The 27,952-nt window shown below is 43.8% G+C and overlaps 1 protein-coding gene across 2 annotated transcripts in view; it reads left to right on the top strand.

Moving 5' to 3' along the window:
• Nucleotides 1–27,394, top strand: part of SORCS2 (sortilin related VPS10 domain containing receptor 2) — a 220,225-nt gene extending 192,831 nt beyond the window's left edge. The window contains exons 20-28 of one of the 2 annotated variants that reach the window (XM_084850779.1): nucleotides 101–234; nucleotides 3,917–4,040; nucleotides 4,453–4,565; nucleotides 7,772–7,897; nucleotides 9,032–9,131; nucleotides 10,275–10,377; nucleotides 16,631–16,788; nucleotides 24,133–24,212; nucleotides 24,500–27,394. In XM_084850779.1, the coding sequence (XP_084706905.1) occupies nucleotides 101–234; nucleotides 3,917–4,040; nucleotides 4,453–4,565; nucleotides 7,772–7,897; nucleotides 9,032–9,131; nucleotides 10,275–10,377; nucleotides 16,631–16,788; nucleotides 24,133–24,212; nucleotides 24,500–24,523 (962 nt within the window). In that variant the 3' untranslated portion in view covers nucleotides 24,524–27,394. Of the gene's footprint in view, nucleotides 1–100; nucleotides 235–3,916; nucleotides 4,041–4,452; nucleotides 4,566–7,771; nucleotides 7,898–9,031; nucleotides 9,132–10,274; nucleotides 10,378–16,630; nucleotides 16,789–24,132; nucleotides 24,213–24,497 lie in introns of both variants that reach the window. The other variant, XM_084850780.1, reaches the window with a different exon arrangement.
• The last annotated feature ends 558 nt before the right edge of the window (nucleotides 27,395–27,952 follow it).

Here is a 27,952-nt window from a genome sequence, read left to right as displayed (position 1 = left end):
CTGTTTAGATGAGATTGCTGAGGAGTTGCTGAACAATCTGAGAACCCAAAGTGCTCAGTAAATTAATGGCTTCTTAATTAATGGTTGGAACTCTTTCCAGCTCCGTTGCAGGCTTTACATCTAGAAGTAGTTCCTGTTGTTGGCAGAAACCAGGAGGTGAACCTAACAGCCATCACCCTGCCAAGGAACCCTAACTTTACACTCTTTTACTGGTGGATTGGAAACAACCTTCAGGTATTGAACAGCAATTGCCACTGCTGTTTCCAGCATTTGGAACTTTTTTTTTACAGTAGGACATGGCAAGCAATCTCAAAGAAATGTTTTCATAAAACAACCAAGTTTACCATTTTAAGTGATATAATTATGTTAAACTTTTATGTATGTCCAGTATGTCTGCTTTGCATTCGCCTTACCACTGCAAGCTATTTCTTGCAGTAGAATCTCAATTTCATCACAACTTACCATCTTTTGAGGAGTAGATTTTATGAATTTTAAACTATAGGAATACTGAAAACTGATATTCCTTTTATTTATTGTGAATAATAAATCACAATGGTGCATAATATGTTAGGAATTTAATGTATGATGGCAAGAAGATGGCTTAGGGAGCAATCTTATGCCACTAGACACTGTCTAGAGGTCCATAGGATATGCTGTTTTCCAGGAACTGACCTCGGAGCCCGCGCTCCAAGGTTGGTTCCCAGAAAACCGAATTCCACCCACGTCCGCACTGCCTCAGAGGCAGTGAGGAGAAGCCCCGTCCTCTGCGCTCGCAAGAGGAGTGCGCAGTGACTGAAAACGGGTGGGGCTGGGGGCATTCCAGGGTGGGGAGAGTGGAGCTGCATGTACAACGCATCCAATGTGTTGTACACCAGCCTCCTCTCCCGGTCAGGCCCCCTGCAACGAGACAGCCGAAAACAGCTGTCTAGAGGTAAATAGCAGGGCAGGAGAGGCATGGAGGGAACGATTCCCCCATGCATCTCCAGCCTTGCTTTGGATAGGCGGCCACCTCCGAGTTTGGCGGCGGCCACCTATCGTGATAGGATTGCGCCCTTAGAGGCTGTAACAGAAACTGGCTGGGTTTTTGAGTTTGCCAACCTAATCTATTGAGCTCCATCTTTTCTAAAGAATTTCTTGTGTACAAATCCTGTATTGCACAAGGGGGGATCATTGTCACTTAGAGCATTTCTAGATGAAGCATCTATCATTTTATCAGAATTTTATAGGAGATCAAGTAGGGATATACGAATCCCTTACCTTGTTCCATTCCGGGGATCCATGGTGGGGGAGGAGGCGATCTGTCCCTCCCCCCGGAATCCTCCCCAGCCAGCTCCACTCCGCAGCAAGGCTGTGGAGCCACCAGCTAGGAGTAGCTGCAGCCAGACTTCCGGCCACTGCCGGGCTGCTGCGGCTGCAAATGGCGGCCATTGTAGCAGCCATTTGTGTCCTTGCATTAGGCCGTGATAGGCTACATAAGTATTTACGTAGCCTATCACAGCAAAAGGCAGGGACGCAAATGGCAGCCACTACACCATTTGCGTCCCTACCTTTTGCCATGATAGGCTACGTAAATACTTACATAGCCTATCATGGCAAAGAGCAGGGACACAAATGGTGTAGCGGCCCCGCTCTTTGCCGTGATAGGCTACGTAAGTATTTACGTAGCCTATCACGGCCTAATGCAGGCACACAAATGGCGGCTGCTACGATGGCCGCCATTTGCGGCCGCAGCAGCCTGGCAGCGGCCGGAAGACAAGCCGGAGCTGCTGCCGCCGCATCTGCCACCAGCTAGGTCTGTCCCTGGGGGGGGATTTCAGGGGGTGGCGGGGGTGGAGGCTGTTCGGATTCTTCCAAAGAATCCGGCCTCACTGGAGTCCGTGGCGGATTTCTCCAACATCCCTAAGATCAAGCCATTGTCATCTTCCACCTGTAATCCTACTATGTTTTCTCATTGCTTCTTCCATCTTTTTTCTTTCCACAAAATGGAGGAAGGAGGAAAAGACAGAATATTTGCACAGTTCCTTTGGATAGGTAGTGCCAGGAAGCATCTCTCTGATAGGAAACATAGACTATCTCTCTCTCTCTGGGCTTCATCTTACAGAGCTTTTATCCTGGGATTGAGATTGCTCGTTCACAGAAGTTTGCGGGCTTTTTACATGACGCCGTGACCCTGCCGTGACCCTCCTGCACTAAATGCCCTTTGTTCCGTTTTTAAATAGATCGCAGATAATAAGCTATCAAATTTCCCCGTTGTGTTCCGCTTCAGTTTCCTCCATGAAAAGAATAAAAGCAGCAAGAAGAGGAGCGAGATCAATGAAAGATAATGGGAGACTCAGATACGGGGAGAAGGGGTGGGGGGAAAGGAAGTGCGTGTAAAGGGAATCAGTTGTGATCCTGCATTTAAAACAGAAGCAGAAAGCCCCATTTTAATTGCAGGATTTTAGGCTGGTGTAGAAATGCCCCCTCACACACACACACACACACACTCTTCAAGCATCTCTACACCAGCCTAAAATCCTGCATTTAAGACAGGTTTTGTTACTATGAGCTTCCAGGCAAGACTTTTATTGTACCCCCACCCTGACTCATTCATAGCATATTATGGGAGGTCCCACTTGTAAACCTCCCATGTTTTCTTTCCACTTTCTTCTGTCTTTTTCCTTACCACAGAAAATCCATTAAAGAAAAAGATGGAATAGTTGCCAAGTGCCTCCTAATTAGTAGTGCGAGGAACCTGTGGAGCACCCACAGCATCTAGTTCCTATTATTATTATTATCATCATCATCATCATCATCATCATTATTGCATTTATACCCCACCTTTTTTCCTCTTGCAAGGAACCCAAGGCAGCTTACATTGTCCTCTTCCTCTCCATTTTATCCTCGCAACAGCCCTATGAGGTAGGTTAGGCTGAGAGTTGATGACTGGCCCAAACTCATCCAGTGAGCTTCATGGCCGGATGGGGACTAGAACCCAGGTCTCCTGAGTCTCTGTCCAACATTCTAACCACTACACCACACTGGCTCATTAGGATCTGTGTTTAATTTCTAAAAAAGGAAAATAAGGTGGAGGGAGAAGATATGGAGCTCAAGCTTATCTGGAAATGATGCTCCCTCACCTTGAATCCTTTGCCCCTAATCCCTCATGCCCTTTGAATGGTCAGCTGTTGCTTGGTACCAAGAGAAATGCCATCTGGACCCACCCAGGAACACTTTCCAAGCCTGAGCCCTCACAGAAATGAAGCCCTGCTTAGACCAAGTGAAATATGCAGCTTGCGCCCATGTGAGATAGTTCAGCCTGTACGCTTTCACCACTGCAACCTTGTTACCATTCATCGGTATTTTTCTTCATCCTTCATTCATTGGTTTATAGAACTAAACAAAAATGTCCTTCTGTTGACCACCCCATTTGCAGGCATCTGATCTGAGGGGCCATTCTGGTGAATTTTCCAGGGGTGGGGAGTGAAATGGTTCAAAATCTTAACGGGGGAGTTATCTTCAGTAGAACTGGCAATGCCAGAGTTTTCTTTACACTTTTCTTTGCACCTGTCGTCACAGGTGGTGGCTAGCTAGTGACCACCATTTTTGTTTCACAGAATGCCCTTGAATAACAGATGTCCAAGACATTCTGGGGAACAAAAATGCTTCCTGGTGGCCTCCAAGAAGTATTCCACAGACATCCAGTCTGGCATTACCACTTTAAAAAAAATGTTAAAAGAAAAAAAGACCACCACTGTTGCCACTGCCCCCAATCATAAACCCCCTCAAATCTTTCAATTTTGCTCCCCCCAAAATCATCCTCACAGTTTGGGTCCCCTGAATTCCCCCTCCCCAGATTCCAAGATCAGAGTTCTCAGTCGAGAATTTTTGTTTCACCTTTAATTTTTTCTCTCTCTTGCTTTTTTCCCTCTTTTAGCCGCTTCTTTCCCTGGATAATTTTTTGGTCGCCCGTTTTGCAGAGATGGGGCAAGTCAGAGTTACAGTCCAGGCTTCCTGTGGGAACGCCATGCTCCAGGATTCCAAGATTGTCCAGGTTTTGGGTGAGGCGCTTTTCTCTTAATTATCAGTTTTTTACGATGCCGATTCTACCACCTTCATCCTATTGCTGGAGTGAGTTCTGGTTGAAGCTTGTGGTCCTTTGAATTTCCACAGCTCTATGGGTGCTTCAGCTGTGAAAATGATAAGACCTAGCACACACTAATATCTGGGGAATTAATTCCAGCCCATCCAATGGCTGTTCTACTTGCATGCATGTATGTGTAATGTATAATTCTGCCCCACTTCTATGTGAAGAATTCCAGGTGGGAAGACATGTAAGTGGCAATTTCAGAGTACTTCTTTTGCATGGAAGCATTATGTGTAGAAACTTTGGCATAATTTCACAATTGCTTTTTTTTACAAGACTTTTGTTTTAATTTATGATTTAGTCTTGTTTTCTCTTCCTGATTCCAGATCATTTTCAAGTGCTTCCTCTAAGGTTTTCTGAACATCTGGACTTATACAACCCAAACATACCTGCCTGGCGGGAAGACATTGGCTATGTGGTTACACAACGAATTGCAAAGGTCTCTGCTTGGTTATGAATATTACCCTCTCAGGTCATAAAACTTGATGGTTAAATTGGCGCATCATAATTCTCATTTCAGTTGCATTATTTCAAAACATGCTTAAATTTAGAGGACCATTTTAATAAAACTGATTGTGAATGCTTCCAGATGAGGGTTTTATTGCACCATTGCCCTACCTCATTCATGGAATTTTACAGGGGGTCCAGATGATATCATCTTCAACTCATAACCTCTTTTTCCTTACAATAGAAAATCCATTAAGAAAGGATGGAATAGCTACACAATGCCTTCTGATTTGGTAGCTTTAGGAGCTCTCTTATCTGGAAGCATCCTGTAACTGCACGTTGTTTATAGAGGATGTAATGAAAGATTTTCCTCACTATCCCTTTCAAGGAATTGTTTGGACCCCTGTTGTATTCTCAGAGAGAGATATTCATAGGCATAGACCTGGGGGGTATCTCAACCAGTGATCTACTCTGAGCTGGCTGCGTTTGGAGGTCATTAGGGATACATGACATTGTGGCCATCCATCAACCACTCCAGAGCTTATCGGGGGGAAACGGATTTCTGCAGTATAGTTGTTGTGTGCCCCAACCCCCGCATTGACCTCGGGTATGCTGGCCCTGCCCAGGGGTGTGTCTTTCGCTGTGACCCCAGTCAAGGAACGTTTCCTGTCCCTGTGTTTCCCAGCACAAACCCATTAGTGTCTACTCTGAAGTAACTCCCATTGTGGTCAATGAGGCTTGTCCCCTGAATGCACACACCAGAGATCCACCTCGATGGAAATAACACATTTTAAAGCACTAATTCCCTAAGGGCTGTAAAGCACTTTCCCCAAGCTGCAGTTCTCCATGGTTTGGTTTATTTTCTTTTGAAGTAACTTATTCAGACCTCCGTTCTTGCACAGCATCAGGTTAGAAAGGGGGCTGGTTTCCCCTCCCTTTGTTTACCCCCCCCCCATCTTTCCCAGCACAAACATATGCGTGTCTACTCTGAAGTAACTCCCATTGTGGTCAATGAGGCTTGTTCCCAAAATGCACACTACTGAAGTTACTGAGATCCCCCCAGGAATCAAAATAGTGCATTTAGAGAGCCTTAATGTCAAAGCTTCGAAGCTTCAATTGATCACAGCAGGGCAGTGAGAACACTGTGTTCTTATAATGATTGTCACTGTAAGGAAGTAGGGAAGAGAGAGAGAAAGAGAGTGTTTTCTGTGGATACAGGAGAGGAAACCTCCCAGGATTTTATGAAAGGAGAAAGGCGGGGGGAGCCTGGGGGAGGGCTCTCTTATTGGTTGAGCAGCCCCTGCCCATCAGGTGACGTTCACTCCAACCCCACTCCCCCATGCTACCTGAAAGTATGTTCTGTGAAGCGAGTTTTACTGGTTGTTCGTGGAGCCCTGTGCGAACAAAGCCAGCTCCTTGAAAAATCTGGGTAAGCCACAATTGCTTCTCCTTCCATCTCCTTCTGTTGTCATGGAGAAACCCCCATAAATATTTTAATAGAGACAGAAATGGAACCCGCAGGGTGACTACTTTTGCTGTCGCCTTTAGGAAGGCAAGAATTTAGTGCTAAAATCCCTCAAGGCATAGTGAATTGAGATACCTTTTATATCTGAGTTTTGTTGTTATTTGTTTCTCTCTCTCTGTTTGTGTGTTTAAACAAGATGCAGATTTTGTCTCTTGTCATCTTCAAAAACTGGGAATGTACTTTTACCATGTTTGTATTTTAACAATGACTGTAAACTAATGCTGTTAATTCACTTTTGAAATTAACAGTTTTTTGTTGTTCACTCTGATCTTTGACCCGCAACAAAATAAATGTGAAACTTGAATACTTCATAGTTCTTTCCTCCACCACAAGGCTGTGGAGTTGAGTTGTCCAAGACATCAGCATTAATATATATGCAGCTTCAGATCAGTATTGTTTGTGTAAAGCAGCTGGCAATCCTGACCATACTCTAAAACTCTCTATGCTGCTGTTAGTAGTACTGTCTAATCATACAGTTCTGATAGCAGTATTTGCAAATATTTCCAAATAAGCCATCTTCAGTTTTGGGATAGCAGAGTGTACATTCTCACTGTTTTGAGAGGATTCTGTTGGCTTCTATGCAAGCATCATTTGTGATTTGAATTGTGGTTAGATTGTGGTTAGATTTTAATTGTGCATAAACTCCCCATAAATTGCTGAGTTGGACGTGTCAGTGATTTCCTGACTGCATGAGCTTATTTCTCATATGAACAAAATTTTGTCTGCCAGATCTGGTTTCAGTTGATGCTGCATAATTGGAGCTGTCAGATGTAATAGATCTGAAATTGTGACATATAAATTAGGACTTGACCAACAAAGGCAGGAAGCACCAAAAATGCTTAGATGTACATAATTGATGACATGTAATGAGCAGAAATTGACTTCCCTTGATATCATTAATTAATACTCAGAAGGGTGATTTTCCTAAAATATTTTTCATTGGACCAACATGAATGCCTGCTGTAAAAAATAGAATACTTCAGTGTTGATGCAATAATGATTTTGACTATTGGCTTCGCCTTACAAGTTTGCTTCACCTTGATTCCCTACATTTTGGACACATCAACCTACATCTCTATCACATTCAATAAAAATATGAAGAGGGGTATTAACTTCCCTTAAGAAAACATACAAACATATATAAATCTTGTGTGTCGTTCCCTCCCCCCCGCCCTTTGAATAGCCATTTGCTTCACACATGCACACATATTGGAAGCTAGAGTTGAAGTCCTGAGCACACTCGCTTGGTTTACTTCCAAGTTAATATGCATAAGATCAGGCTGTATAATGTTAACCTAGAATGGGGGTGGGGAGGGTTTGTTATATGGCACACAACACAAAACCTGCCTCTGGCACCAGCAGTCAGTGCTCTGGAGAAACCGCAAGATGCTTGGACTTAGTGTGTAATGATTATTTGTATTTATTAGTTACAAATCATCTGAAGTTTTCTAATAATATTTCTAATAACGATTTTTGTTCCTCCTTTTCAAAGAGTTTTTCAAATCTTGACTAATTAATGTGAGGTTATCTGCATTGTTTTGCTTAGATCTGTATAAAATCTTTTCCTATGTCAACGGGATCAAATTCAAAACATGCTAAGGGAGCTACAGTAGAGAAGTTCAAAGGTAGTCAAGAAAACCCAGTACATTTCTGAATGGGCTTTCTCCCTTCAGGAAACAGGCATCCCTGGAGAAAATCTTGTGACGGTGGTAAAACCTGGACTGCCCACAACTGCAGACTTGCATGTGCTTCTACCCATGGACCACCCCAAAAGGAAGAGAACCATCTCTACTGATAAGGTGAGTAGACTAATGCATATTAACTTGGAGTGCAGCCCTCACTGACTTCATCTCATTCCTAGTGAAATGAAGGGCAATGCCTGACTTTGCGTTATGTCTAGCAAAATGGAGAATCTCTCTCTAGCTGATCCTAATGGTGCTTTGGGAGGGGCCTGTGCCATTGCATTGTCCCTGTAACAGCCGATTCACAGCTGCCTTTGTATCTCGAGAGCCATTTCTATGTGACAGTATATAGGTTATGGCTGCATGCTCCTCCTCCCTAGGGACCTGTAGCACTGTGAATGGGAAACAGCCACTTCATCTGCCCAGGCCAGGTGGTGCCTATACTACAGGTGTGGCATGGCATCCAACTAGGCTGCAGTGGCAAGTTTTGAACTGGCCCTAGATTCACACGGCCACAGGCCTATTTTCTGATTTTTCTTCCTGCTTCTTGGAAGCAGTGCAAGATCTCTGAAAAGGTGTGACGTGATGTGAAAAAATCCTGTGCCTATATACATTCTGTCTTGCTACAAACAAAAATGCCTCATGATTTGTTTTGTCTTCTGTGTAGACAGGCCAGGCATGGTTTAGCAGCAGTGGCTGGATGTGTATGCAGCAGACGTGCTCCTCTGCCTTTGACCAATGCAGTTCTACTCAGCTCTGTGGAAAGTCCTTGTGAATACTGTTGAACAAAATCCATATTGCAGAAGTTGCAGAGGCCTAATAGTATTAAAATCTTTTGCAACTTGTGAGAAACTCTTAACATCGCAATTATTTCTGATTCTGCAGTATCAGGATTTACTACCTTCTCACAGATGGTTGTTTTGCCTGAGGAGGAACTTTCACATTTTATTCACATGTTGCTTTAGACAAAATTCAGGGGCACACTGGACTTGAATATGGGAAGTCTCCACTTTGTTTTGAATTTTACTTTTAGTAACATTTTGGTAGCAGCTCAACAGTGAACAACTTCAGTTTCTTCAAAGCAGCACCTTCCTTGTTAATTCCGCTGTCTCTCAGCATGCCCACGCCCACCCCCATTTCCTCCCTGTACTGGATTTCTTGAAATGTAATGGACTTGAGAGCTTTTTGATTTAGTACTCTGGTAGTTCCTGAAGTGGAACATATCTAACATTATTTTTCTTATGTTTCCAGAGAATAGCTGCTATTAAGCAGTCTTTGAATGCTCATAACATCAGTTTCTTCATGAGAGGAGGACAATGGGTCTTTGTGACCTTAGGTAGCTCTGATTCAGGTAAAGTATGTGCCATTTTTCTTACAATTAGTAGAGTACTCTAGAGAAGAAATGTCATCCATATGTTTAAGTTAAGATACCATATCAGTTCAGAATTCTTCAGTGACTGGGATACCAATAGAGCAAAAGGGATGGGTGACACAATCAAGGAAAATCGTTTCAATAATTCTCATAGAGAACATGTTGAAATTGTTGCATAGATGGTATATCATGCCAGTGCATCTGGCAAGAATAGCCAACACAAATAATACAAAATGTCGGAGAAACTGCAATCAGCAAGATTTATATATTCATATGTGGTGAACATCTCCTATTCTGTCAGTTTTGAAGCATCATATTTTTAGAAATGGCAAGTATTACACATCAAACCATACACATGACACCAGCGTTGGCCTTATTAACAATATGGCAAGAATTAAATGCAAAAGTGACATCTGAAGATTTAATTGAGTTCATGCTGATGGCAGCCCAAAGAGTCATAGCTAAAAGCTGGAAAACTGCAGAACTTTTAACATTGAAATCATGGTATATGGAATTATGCCAAATAGCCATGGGAGAAAATTGACATACCAACTGAAGTTAGCTAAAGGCAATATCAAAATATCTGACTTTTAGAAAATATGGCAGAATTTTATTCTATAGACTGATCAGAGACATATACAGTAGTATTTGTCAAAGGCTTTCCTCAGATTATGTGGGGGGAAACTAAACTTGATATATTGAAGAATTATAATGAAAACTTTTATGCAGCCTATGGATTCCACTTATATTTTGGTCTGTAAAGTAAAGCAGAAAAATATGAATACATGTTAAATGTACTACCTTCTGCCAATAATTAGATTTAAACTTAATGTATTTCTTTTTATCTTTCTACTTCCTTTTTTCTTCTTGTTAGTTATTTTGTTTTGGAAAACTAATAAAATCTTTATTTAAAAAAATTCTTCTGTGACAGGAGTTACATTTATATGGATCAAGCCATAGAAGCTTGATTGCTGTAAATCTACCTTTTCACTAAAATCCAGAACTGAAAATGTTGAGCAGATACAATTTTGTGGTATGATTTGAATATTTGTGCTATAATGTTGAACAAATAATTTTTTTATGCTCAGGACCAAATTCATCAGTGTTTGTCTTTGATTTCAGATTCTCAGAGCATTGGAGGAGGTGGAGGGTATTGGGTGATAATGGTCCTTTTTGTCATCTCTTTGGTGGCTGTAGGAGCGATCATCCTCTACAAGTTTAAAAGGCAAGCAACCTTACATGTGGTCTGGAATGCAGAAAATGTATATAAAGCAAGGTCACCTGGACGGCACAGCCCCCTGAAGCAATTTGAAAGCTATAAATGGGAAACCTGTTTCCGTTGGCCTAATTTCAAACACCCTCTGCAAGCAGTCACTTTGGAGCTCTAGCAGGAGTGCGCTCTCCCTCCCCTGAGAAGGAACCCATTGAGAGTAGGGGAAAAGAAGGAGCGGGGCCACCTTTGGCTCTTGCCCTGCTCACTGCTGTCTTCAGTCCCACCCGCTACCCCTGACAGAATACCCCTTGGGGAATTCATCCTTCAGCAGAAGAAAGGTCCTTACGCCTGCTGTAAATAATGGACTTGTTTCTGAGACTCTTGGCCCTTGTGCTTCTGCAGGGATGAGATGGAGTTCCACTCCCATGGGAATCCATATGGGCACTGCAGCTTTTGGCAGGAGCAGAAGTATTTCTGGAGCATGCCCAGGATCCACTGCTTTCCAACAGGTTTTGGGCTCACTCAGGAAATAAAAGGAGGCCTGTGGGGCAGAAAAGTGGCAATAGTTTTGTCTTTTGTGAAGTTGGGAGTCTAGTGCACCCATGTGGGCTGTTCTAGACTCCTGCATCACAGAGTGGAAGCCCTCATCCAGCAAGGGAAAAGTAAAAGTACCCCCTTGCTTGATTAGGACCTTTGAATGGGGGGACGGGGAGAGTTCTAGCACAGCCCAGGGTAGTGCTGTGCTCTACTCTGCTGAATTTTGGCAGAGAGTGGAATGTTTTTATTCTGCTCTGCCTGAACCTCAGTCTGGATTGCAGGAGCTGGAGTGGCTTCTTCTGTTCACTCTGATCCAGCAGGAGGAAGATTCTAAAGCCACCAGATATGTGCTGGAGCCCAGTGCAGCCCCTGAGCACTCCACTTGTGGTCAGACCTCAGTGCTGCGGAAAGTGCTGCTTCCATGCATCTGGTGGAGCTAGACGTATGCTTTGCTTTATCACAAATGTCAGCAGTGTAGGAGTTAGGGGAGTGGTGTTTGGTTGATTTTAATTATAGTCACAAGTCATACTAATTTGAACTCCTGAAGATTTGTTGTTCATGATAAGGAGGAAACCAGGGCAGCCAGTTGTTCCAAAACCCTAACTTGATAACAGAAATTCGACACAAAGTTTCCCTCCATGTGAGTGAGTTGTGAGTAGTGAGTGGCCTTGGCACTGGAAATCCAACTCCAAATGGGCAAAGGCCATTGAGGCTAGGAATGTATTTTTCTTAGTCAGTCTATGTAACACACATTGTGCTACCAAATGTAACAGCACTTGGAGTGATTTCACTTCTCACTGGATGTTTGTGACTTACAAAATTCAACGGATACTGGGGGAATGCTTCCAGGATTTGCTTACTGCTATCTGTCCACCAAAAAAGCAGAAGCCTTTAGGCAGAAACTGTTGTTGACCTGATGCAGTGCTTTTATTTCGGAATGGCTTTACACAGAATGTAACATGCCCTCTTTGGGCTTCTAACAGCAGTTAAAACAGATTATTCAACAGCACATGTTAGTTGAAATCCCTCTGTGATTTCATTGAAAGTGCCATAGAGATTGTATCGGCTTTGGAAACTTGCGTTATGGTGAATTATAGCTCCTTTAGATTATAGTTTCATTTTGCGGTAACATTTTGCACGCAACTGAATTTTAAAAATTCCATGGAGCATCTGAAGTAGCACAGAACACAGCAACAGTGCCTGGCTTAAAAAACAACAATGGGCTGGCTGGATGTGCAGTCTCATGCAGGAGTGTCAGAGTACACAATCTCCCAGAAAAGTGCTAAGGTGAGCATTCCTGTGCTAGGATTCCACGGTGATTCTTTACAGTCACTGAAGAATTTCTTTGAAGACAACACTAAGACAAATAGGTAAATGGAATAGTGGAGGCATGAGGAAACAGGACGAGTGTTAGACCCTTAGGCGCCTCATCAGACCATAGTCATTTCTACAGTCCTGGCAGAAGGAGTATAGGTTTCACAGAGGCAGAGCTTTAGCTGTATGAAATGGTCCTGTGAAAAGAGATGTGTTGTTGTCCATAAACTCTTATCAGGAATAGACAAGCACAATTACTCTGGGATGTTCATGGCTGGGTAAAACTCACCTAGAGCATTTCTATATCAGCAAATCCCACATTTAAAACAGGGCTTTCTCCTTCCATTTTAAATGCAGGATTGCAATGGACTCCCTTTGTACACGCTTCCTTTCCCCCCCTTCCCCCCTCCTTTCCCCCCCTTATCTGAGTCTTTGATATGTTTCATTATACAGCCACTAGATGGCGCTGTGGTCTAGCTCCTCTTATGGCTGGTTTTCCTCTTTTCACGAGGGAACTCAAGCGGAACTCAAGCACTGTAATTTCATAGCTCATTATCACTGATCTTTAAAAAAATGGAATAAAAGTCATTTAGTGCAGAAGATGCCCTGGAGGTTCAGAACATCATCTAAAGAACCCACAAACATCCATGAGTAACCAGTCTCAATAGCAGGATAAAAGCTCCGTGTGAAGAAGCCCTTACAGTTTCTCCACTGGAGGGCTATTAAGAGTTTCCTATATTTGTACATTAAAAAATGCACCCTGGGCCATTTGGTATAGAAAGCAGTGAAGTCCCAAGGGGTTGTGAGCCTCTGGGCACGTTTGATATCACGTTGTATTATATAGAAGTATCAGTGGTGGGTGGGGCCGCGGTGGCTTAGTGGTTAAGATGCTGAATTGCAGACTGGAAGGTCAGCAGGACAGCAGTTCGAGACCCAAGTGCTGTGTGACAGAGTGAGCTCCCATCTTCAGTCCCAGCTTCTGCCAACCTAGCAGTTCGAAAGCAAGAAATTGCAAGTAGATAAATAGGTACCGCCTCGGCAGGAAAGGTAACAGCGTTCCGTGCACCTCGGTGTTCAGTCATGCTGGCCACATGACCACAGAAGCATCTTCGGACAGCGCTGGCTCTTCGGCTTAGAAATGGAGATGAGCACCACACCCTAGAGTCAGACACGACTGGTTGGGGACACCTTTACCTTTTACCTTTTTATCAGTGGTGGGTATTTAATTAATTCAAGAAATTAGAATTTGTCAACCTTGAGGATTCAATCCCAAATAAATCAGCCCCAAACATGCTGCAACATATGCTCAAAAGCAATGTGATGTCCCTCTGTCATAGAAGGCAGATGCAGATAACTGGGATGTAAAAAAATCAAACTTGCGAATGGGCAGGTCCCAACACTGTCATTCTGCTGATGGCTTCCATCAGCAGAACCAAGAGTGGGGCAATTACCCCTCCCCACTACTGCCCCCTCCATGAACCCTCAAAATCTACTCCAGAGGGTTGGGAAACGCTCCAAAGCAGGTTTTTGGGTGGCGCAAAGAGTGCTGGAGCAGGGTGAGGAAGGAAGGAGAGCCCCATTGCACTACTGGATGTCCACATTGGATTTAGGGCAGTATGCCAAATTCCTATATTTATTTTTTAAACAATCTCCCCATCTGCTCCACACATTTGCACAACTTAGCAAGTCTTATAGAACTTAAACTGGATAAATGCATGTGCGGTCATGACAAAAGAGGTTACATTTCTCGATGCCCTAAACGACTGTGCCCTAGAACGGGACCGATCAGAGGGGAGGCAACCCTGGATTTAATCCTAAATGGTGTCACCCAGGACGTAGTATGAGATGTAAATGTTGTAGAACTAATTTGAAATAGTGACAACAGTCCTATCAGATTTAATATATATTTAAGTGGAGAATTACCAAGGAAGTCCACCACAGTCACATTTGACTTCAAAAGGATCTCTCCAAACTGGGAAAATGGGCATCAAAATGGCAAATGTGGTTCACTGTAAGCAAGTGTAAAGTGATGCACTTTGGGAGAAAAAATCCCAACTTCAAGTATAAGCTGATGGAATCCGAGCTAGCAGTACCTGACCAAGAAGGAGATCTTGGGGTTGTGGTGGACAGCGTGATGAAAATGTCAGCTCAGAGTGTGGCTGCTGTGAAAAAGGCAAATTCCATGCTGGGCATAATTAGAAAAGGAATTGAAAATAAAACTTCCAAGATCATACTCACCATATACAAATCTATGGTGCAACCACACTTAGAATACCATGTACAGTTGTGGTCACCTCACCCAAAAATGAATATTGTAGAAGTGGAAAAAGTGCAGAAAAGGGCAACTAAAATTATCAAGGGGCTGGAGCAACTCTTACTTACCCTTAGAAAAAAGGTAAGTAAGGGGAGACACGTACAAAATTATGCATAGTGTGGAGAAGGTGGATAGGGAGACATCTTTGTCCATCTCTCATAATACTAGAACCCACAGGGGTCATCCCATGAAACTGATTGGTGGGAGATTCAGGACAGATAAAAGGAAGTACTTCTTCACACAGAGCATAGTTAAGCTATAGAATTCACTTCTACAAGAGGCCACCAATTTGGATGGCTTTAAAAGGGTATTGGACAAATTCATGGAGGATAAGGCTATCAATGGCTACTAGTCCTGTTGGCTATATGCTACTTCAAGTATCAGAGGCTGTGTACACCAGTTGCCGGGGGACATAGCTGCGAGGGTGCTGTTGCACTCATGCCCTGCTTGTGGTTTCCTGTGGGCAGCTGGTTGGCCACTGTGTGAACAGAATGCTGGGCTCTTGGGGGGGGTGTCTCCATGAGCAATTTACTCTGAGCTGCTGCATTTGGAGCTCGTTAGGGATACATGACATCATGGCCATCCAGCAACCACCCCAGAGTTTATCAGGGAAAACCCGGATTTCCTGGGACTGCTTGAAGTCCAGTTCTTTTCCTCAGGTCAGGTTCTCCCCGGTATAGTTGCTGTGTGCCCCAACCCCTGCATTTACCTCGGTTGTGCTAGCCCTGCTTAGGGGTGTGCCTTTCACTGTGACCCCAGTCCAGGGGTGATTCCTGTCCCTGTGTTTTCCAGCACAACCCAATTAGTGACTACTCAGAAGTAACTCCCATTGTGGTCAATGAGGCTTGTCTCCTGAGTGCCCACATCAGAACCTACAGAGATCCCCCTCAATTGAAATGGCACAGTTTAAAGCCCAAATTCCCTAAGTGCTATAACGCATGATCTCGAGGCTCCAACTCTCTATTGTTAGTTTTATTGTTTTGGGAAGTAACTACTTCACAGCTTTGTTACACAGATCCTGCGCAGCATCAGGTTACAATGGGGTCTGGTTTCCCTCTTTTTGTTTACTGCTCTCTTTCCCACAACAAACCCGTTAGTGTCGCCTCAGAAGTAACTCCCATTGTGCTTAATGAGGCTTGCCCTCTGAATGCCCACATCACTGAACCTGTGATTCTCCCTGGCTTGGTTTATTCTTAGGAAGTAACCACAGCTAGAGATCCTGCGGTTAGAAAAGGGGCTGGTTTCCCATTCCTGTTTTCTCCCTTCCCCCACCATCTTTCCCAGCACAAGCATATGTGTGTCTACTCGGAAGTAGCTCCCATTGTGGTCAGTGAGAATTGCTCCTGAAATGCGGTGCATCTGGACCTTCAGGGGAAAGGAGAAAGGGGGGGAGCCTCTCTTATTGGTTGAGCAGCCCCTGCCAGTCAGATGACCTTCACTCCCACCCCCACCAGGAGGTACATTCTCCGAAGTGATTTTTACTGGTGCAGAGAACCTGCTCGTGGAGCCCTGCATGGACCAAAGTGCAGCAAAGCTGATTCCTTTTAGCAGATCTGGTACTCCTCCATTTGCTTCTCCTTCCATTGTTGTGGAGACACGGTCCCAGTCTGATCCAGCATGGCTCTTCTTATGTTCCTAAATAGTGACACAAAAAAACAGCGTTATGTCTTATGTGACCCGGGGATTTGCCTGAATGTATCTTTTAAACATTCCTTTGGGAGATAATGGTTTAGGTACTGATCCAGCTGCTTTGTTTTGGTTATAGCCTGTACTGTTGTTTTAGTTGTTTTATTATGTTTCAGTATTTTTAATGGAAATTTTGTAAAGCTATTTTATATTTTGTATATTTTATTAATTTTGTTTTAAGTAGTCATAGCTCTTTTTAAGAGAAAGGTGATGGAGAGGTTTTAGTCAGCAGCATCATAGCAGTGGTCACATGCAACAACTAGTGGTTCTTTGTTGAGGTGTGCATCGCCACCAGGATTCAAAGATGCTTCCAGTTAGTTCAGGGCAGTCTGAATGAGGAGCTGCGCATGCACAGCTGCTGCATGCGCGTCCGCTTGTGAGCATGTTGTTAAAATTCTATCTTGTGCTCTTAAGGAAATTACCAGGCAGAAGTGTCTATGCCCAGATGCAGAATGAAAAAGAGCAAGAGATGACCAGCCCTGTAAACCACAGAGAGGACACCCAAAATATCATCCAGGGGGAGGAGTTCATCGACGATGACCTTGATTGTCAAACGCTAGGGAATGCAAGAGGTGAGTGCATTTGCTTCCTTTACTGGTGTGTTGCTGTGCAGCTTTTAGGGGGATTCCATAGTAAAGAACATTAACTGCTACATCAATGCAACATCCACAAAACACATTGCACCAATGACAGTACATTGGCACAAATGTTTAGGATCCAGGTGCTAGATGAAGAAAACAAGAAAAATGGTTATGATGGGAGCGGTGAGTGTAAATCACACTGGTATGCTTGAGAAGTGCTGTACATGTCAGTGACTTGAGTTTTTAAAAAGTAACGTACGTTATGGAAGCATTTGTAAGACTCGATGTCATAACTGCTTAGAATGGTTTACAATGTATCAGTAGCTCAGGTGCAAAGAATGGTTGTCTTCATTGCAACAAGTTTATTGCAGATCTACAGTTGTGCTACTTAAATCTGAATTCTGATTTGCTAATGTTAAAGTCATTGTGGATTTATTGGAACTAAACTTAACTCATCGAAACGGACACACTTTAATAAGAACATGCTACAGTAACCTGACATTTAATACATTCTAAAATATGTCAATTAGACTAACTTTTATTTGTTGTTGTAAAAATTTACATGAGCTGGCTGCATCCGAATCTGGTGGCGGGGGTAGCATCTTTTTGCTATTCAGTGTAGGAGGAGAGGCAGACCTGAAAACCCAAGGGAGCGAAGAGACCATGAAAAGATCTTGGGCTGTACTCCTATACACACTTACCTGGAAAATGAGTAAGCCCCATTGAACATAGAGGAACTTGCTTCAGAGTAAATATGCATAGGGTTACACTGTTAAGGCCTTCAGTACGAGTCTGCAGCTCTTCAAGTACAATCTCAGCTACCCAAGGATAAGCTGCATGAACCTTAACCAAAAGAGATTTAATTTAAAGAAAAGAAAGAATCCAAGACAGTGTTAAGGTTACCAGCCTCCAAACAACCTTCAAAGGCAGTCCCAAATACAGTGTATTTTATCTTCAAGGCAAGGGACCTTGCAGAACCTTCTGAAGAATTAGGGTTGCCTTAGTGCAACCCTTTTGGTTCCCTGGAAAATCCCTTGGTGTTATTGCCCAGGACTCAGACCCCTTGCTATCAAAGGAGGGGTCCAGTGACACAGAAACATCCCCTCTGAAGCATCAACCTTGGCAGAAACCCCTATGGAAGGTGAGCTCCAGGGGCCAGCAATGCCTCCATCTTCTTTGCCTGAGGAGGTAGCCTGGCCCCTTCCGCTGACTCTCTGCAGGAGAGTTTCCCCTCCACTGGCAGCAGGAGGATTTCCATCCACACTGGAGCAAGCACCTTCAGCATATGACAGAGCCCCTTTTAGCTCAAGCAGTGTTCATCTGAGGCGGTGGCGCTTGAGACACTCACCTGGCTGTAGGGCTCCTTACATGTGCGTCCAGACTAGATTGGACTATTGCTGGAGCAACACATCTTGCCTTGTCTTCAGCTTGACTAGCTGCTGCAATGAGCTGTCTATAATCCCGATCACCTGTGCCCTCTCTGGACTCTGGCATTGCTTAACCTGGATATTTCACCAGAGCAGCCACCTCCAAATTCACCTCCATACTTTTCTATAGCCAAAATTTGTCGGCAACGTGGGGATGTATTGAACCCCTTGTTGACTCTTTGGCCTTCCTTCAAAATTCCTTGAATGTTTTGCCCAAGTAGGAACTTACAAATTTGTCTTGAAATTTCGGGTGAAGGAGAGATTTGGTAGCAGCTCTTCGCAAGGCTCAACCACTGCAAAGGCAAGAGGGGTGGTCACTGGATCTAAATCTGAATGGGTTGCTGCCAGCTCACATGATGATAACCTTGGTAAGCCTTGACTGAGATCAACACATAATCTGACATTATAGGTACCATAATTGGTCCGGAAGACCTCCAAGGTTGTGATCCTCAATTAGCCAGAAAAGATTAGGAGCAGAGCCAGCCCTACCGTTAGACAGAGTGAGGTAGCTGCCTCAGGCAGCAGATGTTGGTGTGCAGCCCTGCCTCCCAACTCTCCCCATCCTCCTGAGCCAGCATCCCAGTAACAGCAGTGCCTGTTTGTTGCTGTCCCAGGCTGACTGACTGGCTGCCTTACCTAGCTGGTCGCTCCTGACAAGTCACAGACGACACTGTTGGGAAGGGCACCTGACTGAGCAAGCAGGCCAAGAAGCAGCCAACCCAGGGCAGCACACTCTAGCAGTCACCATGCATGCACATGCGTTGCTCTGCTCATGCGGTGCGCACTAGTGTTGTCACTGCCGCATTGCAGCATTTGTTTGAGTGGGCAACGAGGAGGTGCCGGACTGAGCAGTGAATGAGTAGTGGTGAGGCGATGGGGGGCAGAAGAGCAGTGTGTGCCCGTCAGTCTGCCCTGCACCTCTTAAGCTAACCTGCTGCCCTCTGGTGCAGTGGAGGACGCTGTACCCTGATCGTTGTTGAAGTAAGATTGCACTGCCAGCCAGCCTCTGTATGTGGAGTAGGGCACAGCACCAGCTTTGCCTTCCTCAGAGGCAGCAAAATGTCTTGGGCTAGCTTTGCCTGAGGGCCTTTTAAATGAGAAGGAGGTGCTCTTTAGATGTTTAGCATTTAAATTTGCCATTCGCAGGTGCTTAGTACATCTTAACTGCTGACAAATATGTAAATAACCCGTTTTTCTTGGGGGTTTGCTTCACCACTAGCGTGGGATCAGTTTGTTGCTTGAGTGGGTGGATGTGTTTGAGTCTTTGTGACAGTCGCTTGAGATGCAATGCAGTGATGCACAAGGTGCGGATTCTGTCAAGCACAAGGTCAGTGGTTAAAAGAAATTTTAAAAAAATCATATTCTAAATGAGGCTGTTGACCTTCTTTCTCTCATTGGCTCGATCTGGGCTGCTAAGTCATTCAGCTGATCCCTGATGAGTATTCCATACAGTAGCTATTAAGGGCTGGGAGCTGGGAATAGGTGGGAGGGAGAGGATATAATGGCAATTGCACATAACAACCATTTACAGAAGATGCTCAATGCCACAGTCTCCTGACATGAACATGTGGCCTTAGGGTAGAGTGGAGTTTTTTTGTGTACCCTTCCCTAATTTTAGATTGCTAAAGTGGTCACCAAGGTGGTGCTGAGGTCACCCAGAATTATTTTTATGTGGGATTTCAATATGCACACTGTGGCTGGGTCTTTAGGGCAAGCTCGGGATTTTGTGGTTTCCAAGACTCGCTACAGTGGGTCTATCCTATACCATAACTGGCCCTACACATTTAGATTTGATGCTTTTAACTGGCCTGGAAGCAGGTGAGAGGTCATTCAAGATCAAGCACCAAAGGAGAGGGAGAGAGCAATGGGTGAGAACTGAAGGAAGGGATCGTGGTTGTCTTTTCTGTCTTTGCTTCTCCAGCAAATTAATGAATGTAGTACTGCATTACTTTGTGCCAACTGGTGCATTTTCTTGCTTGTTCCTGGCCTCACTTCCCACTTTTAACATGACCTCCCATTTGATATGAACATAGCTGCCTGCACTAGCCACATGCCTTGTCTCCATGTCTTGACTACATTACTGTGCCTCTGCCTCCCAGGCCTCCCTCATCCATTCCTTTGCCCCAGAAGCTTGTTTTCATCGTATCATTTGAGAATCGCTAAATGTGGATGCCTCAACACCCCCCATGGCTACAAAATAGGAAGCTGTACCCAGGTGCACACACTGGATTATTCTGTTCTCGGCCCTGAAACTGGAGGCTGTAAAAACTGTAGATGTCCTTACACATAAGGCGCAAACTCACAAAGACTCTTCTGAGCTTCCCCATGGGAAGGGGACACCCAGCAGTAAAAGGCTGGCAGATTACTCAGAGGTATTTTTGGAAGGTATGACCATGTTTGTTGTTCTTTTTTTAATATATTTTTTATTTTATTTTTATAAATGAAATAAACAATACCAAAATTGCCAACAACCTAATCAATACTTCAGTTTCCCAACAGTACAATATTCTGATGAGGACACCACAATAACAAAGAGTGAAGAATAAAGAGAGAGAAAAAAAGGGAAAAGGGAGGAGGAAAGGAAGTGAAAAAAAGAGAAAAATTCCCTCCCTTCCCCTTCCCTGCCCCTCTCCCTCCCCCTTAAAGAATTGAGTTTAAACTCCGACACCCCCTGGCCTCCGATGCCATTCTATTTTCAAAACTATATCCATAACCTTAACAACCTTACAGTTTAATAAACAACCTTACATTTCTATATCATGTCATCAGTCGTATATCAAAGAAACAGGTCTACAATTCATTTCCAAAAGCCTATATTAATAATAATAATAATAATAATAATAATAATAATAATAATAAATAGTATTATATAATAATAAAACTTAATATAAATATTTGTTGCTCATTTTTAATGAACTCTCCATATTTTACTTTAAAAATAAATTCTTTTCAAGTAATTATTGGAGGAAGGCAGTGACAATGTGCACTGGGAGTGGTAGAATAAGTTTGACTTGGGAAAGAGGGGTCTCTACTAGATCTGAGCTAGAGTGACAAATTGTGACAAGAAGAGGGCAAATTTCAAAAATGCCATTGGAATGTGTATCGTACTTTATGGATATTCCCCAGTCCAAGTATTGGGAGAGTGGTGTCATTATGACACCATTGCCGTGGTCATATCTTTACCTTCTAAAAACTCAGCACCAGCCACTGTGTGTCCCAGTTCCCTCCCTAGATCGACCCTGGAGACCAGGTGAACTGCAAAATTGGCTGTGGATGTTCTCACCAGCTTCCCCAGGTTTAGAAAAGACCTGAGGCAAATGAAGTGGGAAGGGAGAAGACTAGGGAGCAGGAGGCTCTTGACTCGCAGTGACACCAACCAATCACAGTTTGGAAAGCTCTGTGCTGTGGCAATGCCCACCGCAGATAAATCCTCCTCCTCGAGGAGAGAGGGAGAGGGAAGGCCCTCCCTGGCCAGGGCTCACTAGCACCATCCCATTGGCGCCAGAGGAGCTCAGGAGGTCTGCTCCACCAAGTACCAGAGGGAAGATTGGACTGGAAGTCTTGCCACCACAAAACATCTGGTTAAGTACTGGGAAGAACCTAAAGAATGGCACAGTTTGAAGATCTCAGAGGCAGAGTAGCCAGCAGGCCTTTGAAGAGGTCCAAGGGGAGCCCCAGGCACATTTGTCTTGTAAATTTTGGTATTTGTTAGGACTTATATTTATAGTTATATTCAAGATGGATTGATGCTTTTCCGGATTCTTCCTTTGGGCTGCTGGAATATTTTTAACAAATTTTCTTCTCAATGATATTTGGATATTACATTTGGTTTGTAGGCTTTTGACTATTGTGTTATAAACTGGGATTAATACAAAGATATTTGCAACATCATTTTCTTGTTGACAGAATGAATGTTCAGTCCGCTGCAGTCCAGTTTCATACACTTCCTGGGCAGGAATCCACTTCAGGTGGCAGCCTTCCCTCTGCCAAGCACATAATGTAATGCCTGAGGCAGGCATGCCACACAGAGGCCCCCTTTGGACAATGCTTTCTCCTTAAAAAGGGGGAGACGGTCATGTAAATCGGGTTCATGTGCACCCCTGGGCCTCCACATGAATCTCTTTTCAGGCATTCAACATCCATGGCTAATAAACACACATTGGTGAGCTGTGGCAGTTTCCACCCCGACCGTCCTGCATTTGTTAGAATGTCTGCAGAGGGCCCAGCATGAGCAGGTCTACTGAGAATGCTTGCATCACACATTGGGTGATATGATCAAGGAGAGGGACATGAACATGCTCCTCCATCGCACATGAAGAGAATTGCTGGGCAGATGTGTCTCTGCTGAGCCACTGTGCTCAGAATTAAAAGCAGGCATTGAAATCGCCCCTGTAATCATGGAAGTACTTAAAGAATTGCTAGTTAAAAAGTCACTTTGGGCAATTTGAAAGAATGGTTGGTGTTTTTTAATGGAAGGAGAAAAGTTTTAGGTTTTATTTATTTATTTCAATTTCTAGTCTGCCTCCTCCCGAGGACTCAAGGCAAGTAACAAACGGTTTAAAGGAGTGGGGAACAGTGTAAGAACATGAAATGTACATATCCTATATAAAAATTAAAATGACCTCATGCTGCTGAATGCCAGTCTTTCAGAAAGTATTCTGGGATGATACTAACTAGATTGAAGGATGTGGAAAAGAAATGGAATGGTGTCCCAAAGCAGCTTTGTTGGAATTGAGCACGGAAATGGAATAATTACAACCCACCTTAACAGAACCCACCTTATATTGGGGAGTTGCATACATGACAGAGAACAGCCATGGGGTGGTGGCAGCCATGCCATTGAGGGTAAGCAGGGCCCATGCCTCGATCAGAGCCATGACTTTTACATTTTTGCTAAAACTATGGTATATAGAGAAAAGTTGCTGGGGGCATTGGTGATGCGTTTAGCAGGAAAATGTTTGTCTTGGAGGTATAGAAGAGGATGGAGTGACTCACTGATCCTCAAGTAGGTGTTCTCAATTTCCTGTCTTACTCGTGGTCAGAAAAACTAAAAACCAACGTCCTTCTGCGTGTGTTTCCTTGGGAGGGATGGAGCAACTGTCTGGTAAATCACATCCTTCTGATAAATTGCCCATTCCTGAATGTTTTTCTTTTTTTCTTTCTTTTTGTTTCTATAACCTCTTCATTTTGCTAACTGGAACCTCCTAGGGGTTTGACAGACATTCTCTTTATCTAGATCTAGCAACATGCCGTTGCTTTGGCAGAGGTTGCTGTGATACACCGATCCAGCTTAGGGACAGGTAGTGAGGAGCTGGATGAGGAACAGTTGCTGTACGTGGTCCCCAGCAGCCTCCCGGTGCTTTAAACAGATGGTGATGGACCAGATCATCTGATTTGGTGGTGGGGCAGGAGTTGGATTCAGCCCTCCTTCTCCATGCCCCTGTCCCCTGACAGATGATTGGTGCTGTTGTTGTTGGCTTGGTTGGGGCTCCACACGTAGCCCTGGCTGTGGTGAGCATGTATGGTCAGGTCAGGGTCATGCCATTCGTCCCTTTTGCTGGAGAGTTTTCTTAGCCACAGAGGAGAATTCCTCCGCTTTTGCTGATTAGGGTCTGAAACACTTGTGAAGACTTCTGTTTCCTTCAGACGGCCCTTGTGTTGTGGGCTTTCTTGCATGCGCTGTCCCAAACTCACCGGTGGGATTATTCAAGCATACTATTCTCTGTTCACAGCACAGCGTGACTAAACAAAACCTAGTTTTCTGTTCTCTCTCTTCTCATAATTTTGGAATTTTTACAATGGCATATTTCCAGACTCACCCATCCACTTCTTTTGTTTTTATATATTTTATGTTGCCTACTTTCTCGCCACCCCCACCTTGGGACTCCTCCACACCATTACCTTGCAGTGACTCCTTCTGGGAGAGGTGGAAACTTGAACAGCTACAGAGTTCCCTTATTGCTGATGGCAGTCAGTGTCCAGTCCCAGGTCAGTGTCATCTTGAAAGGAAGCCTGTGGCTCCATTCTCCTCCCTCACCTGCTCCCCTCAAACCACTTTATGATGTCACTTGGCTCAGAACTGTAGGAATTCACCACAATTCATCCCAAGCCAAAATTTTCAGCACTGCAACACAGAACTGCTGCACCACTCTCACCTGATGTGATTTGATAAGGTCACCATCTCATCTGGTGGAGCTATTCCTGGAATAAAAGGGGGGTGAATGTTGAAATCCTGTAAACTGCTAATCTTGGTGCTTTGTTTTTCTGTTCCTCAGGCAATCTCTCAGGCGTGGCTCTGAGCATTAATTCCAGGGAGATGCACAGTTACCTGGTTAGCTGATGTTCACAACCGAACACAGAGACAAGACTCTTCTACTGTTGGGTCCCTCCTTTCCCCTCTGAAGATCTAACTACTGGTGGGAAGGAGATTCTTAAATTGTCCTGAAGATAGACACAGCCATGTGTTGCTTGGAGAGGAAGATAATTTACTTTGTCTTCATGGCTGTTGACTTTTTTTACACCTCATACTAAGCTAGCAGATCTGTAGCCCTAGGCACACTTGCAACCACCTTTTCTGTCTTCTGTGTCCCTTTCGTTCTTTATGTTCATTTAATCAAATCCATACAGCACTTTGCTCACGGTGGCAGTACCAAGTAGAAAGCTGCAATTCTTGAGCCATGAAGACTGGTTTGAAAAACAGTTGGCTAGCTGAAGTAGGAATCTGGTGGAATGCCGGGGCTTGTTTCCTATCTAAAGGAGTGACTCCTGGGCCTGACAGGGCACCGTGGAAGGAAGAATGCGGAGAGGGTGCAGCCAAGAGGCATACTGAGGACACCCTTCAGGCCCAGGGCAAGACCAGAGTACAGCATCTGCATGAGGCGACACTGATGTGAGAAAATGTTTCAGAGCTTCTTGTACACGTCACTACCAAGAAGCTCTCAACTTTGCTTTGCTCCCAGACCAGGTTCCTTCCTATCCAGACACCACCCACCCTTCTGTAAGAGGATACCACTAGACTGACTGGTAGTTTGCAACCCACATAATTATATAGCATACAGCTTGTGCTGCCTTACCTTCTTTTAGTCTTTAGAACAACAAGTGTAATTACTTTTTTTTTAATTTCTGTAACCTTTTTTTGTATCTTTTTAAACTTTCTATTTTTATAGCTATACAGGCATTCCTGTCTCAGGATAGTGCTGTCAAAGCAGCATATTTGGAACTCACTAATTTATTCTTTTTTCCTATTTCTACTGTGGGGCTGAACAAACTGAAAGTATCACTGCCTTGGATGTGTTTGACAATCTGGTGAATTAAATTTGAGAATTAATTCAATTTAAATGATTGCACTTTCTCAGTCTTACCCCTAGGTATCACACCTCATTCCTCAGACTGGAGCTGAGCAGGATCTTATTTCTGTAGGCAGGACAATTGTCTTGCGTTGGTGTTGGTGTTATTTGAAAGCTGTGCGAGTTTAATTTTGTGTTTGATTGTTCCACCACAAGTAGCTTCATGGAGCAAGAATTGCAAGGTTGTGGCCAAACTGGTGGTGTTTGCTCTGAGAATCATGTGTAGGAAACGAACCACAAAGCTGCTTGGAATTAGTGCACTGAGCATCTTTCTAATCTCTCACCTTTTGCAAGGAACTAGCAGAGTGACCCTAATACTTTTTAGAGAGGGTTACTAAATACCAGTGGATAACCAAGCATTAAATGAGAATCAGTTGCGTTACACTTATTGTATGTATTAGATGACCATGTTCCAAGGTGCCAATGTATTCTTTCTGCTGAAAGCACATTCCATTTTGTCTTGTTATATCTTGTCCTCTTATGAGCACTAAAGAAAATCCTGCAGAACTATGTCAAGCACAATACATTCAGGAACTGACTATCCAAGTGGACGATAATACTGCTGGGAATGAATGGCAAGTCTTGTTTGCCTTCTGCTCAGGATCTCTGTGTTTTTGTCCATGCAGCAGACCTACTAATGCCCTGCACATTTGCATATAGAAGGGTGACGTCTCCCTGCTGCCTTACCTGTACAGAGGATAACAGCGGTTGAGAAAACTTGAACACTAAGAGTCCCAAGGACTTAGAGGAAAGAGGACATTCCTCATGAAGCTTCTTTGTGCTTTGTAATCTCTGGAATTGTTGCACTAAGGGACTGAACTCCTCATTTTACTGTTCATGGTACTGCTGGCACTGAAAACTACAGAATCTCTCCAGGATATGTGGTAGGAGGAAACCTGTCCACCAGACTGGAGAGCAATTTTGAAAAAATCCTTAGAAACACTTTTGGAATGGTAGAGCACCTAGGGTCAAAGTCCCACATACCTGCAAATCTGTAACTGATTAGTAGAAAGTGCACACTGGTCTGTTGTGCAACTCTAGCATAAAGGAGTCTTGTTGCACCTAGTAGTTACTCAGAATGCTTTCTGGAGAAGTGGATTGTTAGGGGAAATGTATATAAAGTTCTAATCAAGCAACTGATTTCTAGTGTTAATTTATTTAATTCTGGAATGTTACTATTGCCTAAAGTGAAAATCTTGCTTCTGATCTTTGGAGTGGAAAATTCTCGCTCTGATCTGACAGAGAGGAAATTCCAGCTCTGCCCTTCCACCAGTCAGATTAACGAGATGTTAAATGAAGAGTGTTTTGGCTTTGGGGCATTGTATTTTTTGGACAGCATTTAACAAGAGCATGTATTTATCCCAAATTCACACTTGCTTTCTGTTTCTGCCTCGGTTTATTCTTATGCGATAGAGCCCATGGGGGCAGGGGGGATTATAATACATGACTCATAGTTCCCAACAGTTGTTTCCAACTATGAGTACACTGTTGCACACATGGGAGTGTTGCTTCTTGTTTGCTTCAGTGGAGGGAGTAACTCTGCATCCACAGAGGAATCTGTGCCCAGTGCCATCCCCATGTACTGAAGTGACTGAGCATTCACTTCTCTACCCTCTGGCCATGTGAGACCCCCTGATCTGGGCTAATGCTGTCTCATGCAGAATTATATTTTCCTAACCTCTCCCCCCACTGCCGACCGCAAACTGAAAGGGCCTGCCATTGCAAGGAGATTCCCATTCTGACAATATAATATTGATGTGGGGTTTGCTCTGCTTTGTAAAATACATTATTGCATAATTTTGAGAGTAAAATGCTGTCTACGTTGCTAGATGAGCTGCTGATTTTGATTTAGTGCCATGGATAAGAGCTAACAAACAAATTTTGGGACTGTATCCCCTTCCCTATATGAGAGTAGGTGGGTGGAGGCAGTGCCAATTGTAAGGTTGTTCTGTGGAATAAGAAGGCTGGACCCCTTTAGCACTTCCCACTCCTAAGATATAGGCATCTCTTTCATTGACAGATTAGTTCTTAAGACAAGTGTGTGCCTCACCATTTGTAACAAGAGGACATTTTATTCCAGCACTACACCATTTTCCACTACAGAAATGACTTGATAGAAAAGGGGCACTTTGGACTGTAAAACATAGCATGCCTTTATTGCACCATCGGCCTGCCTCACTCACAGAATTGTATGGGGGGTCCAGATGACATCATCTTTCACTCATAACCCTCCTGTCTTTTCCCACTGCTTTGTCCATCTTTTTCCTTATCACAGAAAATCTGTTAAGAAGGAAAAGATGAAAGAATGGCACCATGCCTTCTAAAGACTGGGCTGGTTTGATGGCTGATCTACATAGTACACACAAAATGCATGTAACTAAG

Source organism: Heloderma suspectum, chromosome 4 (assembly GCF_057233095.1).
Source record: "Heloderma suspectum isolate Gila_16-S chromosome 4, 16-S_ref, whole genome shotgun sequence".
Taxonomy (NCBI): domain Eukaryota; kingdom Metazoa; phylum Chordata; class Lepidosauria; order Squamata; family Helodermatidae; genus Heloderma; species Heloderma suspectum.
This window is presented reverse-complemented; position numbering and strand designations above follow the sequence as displayed.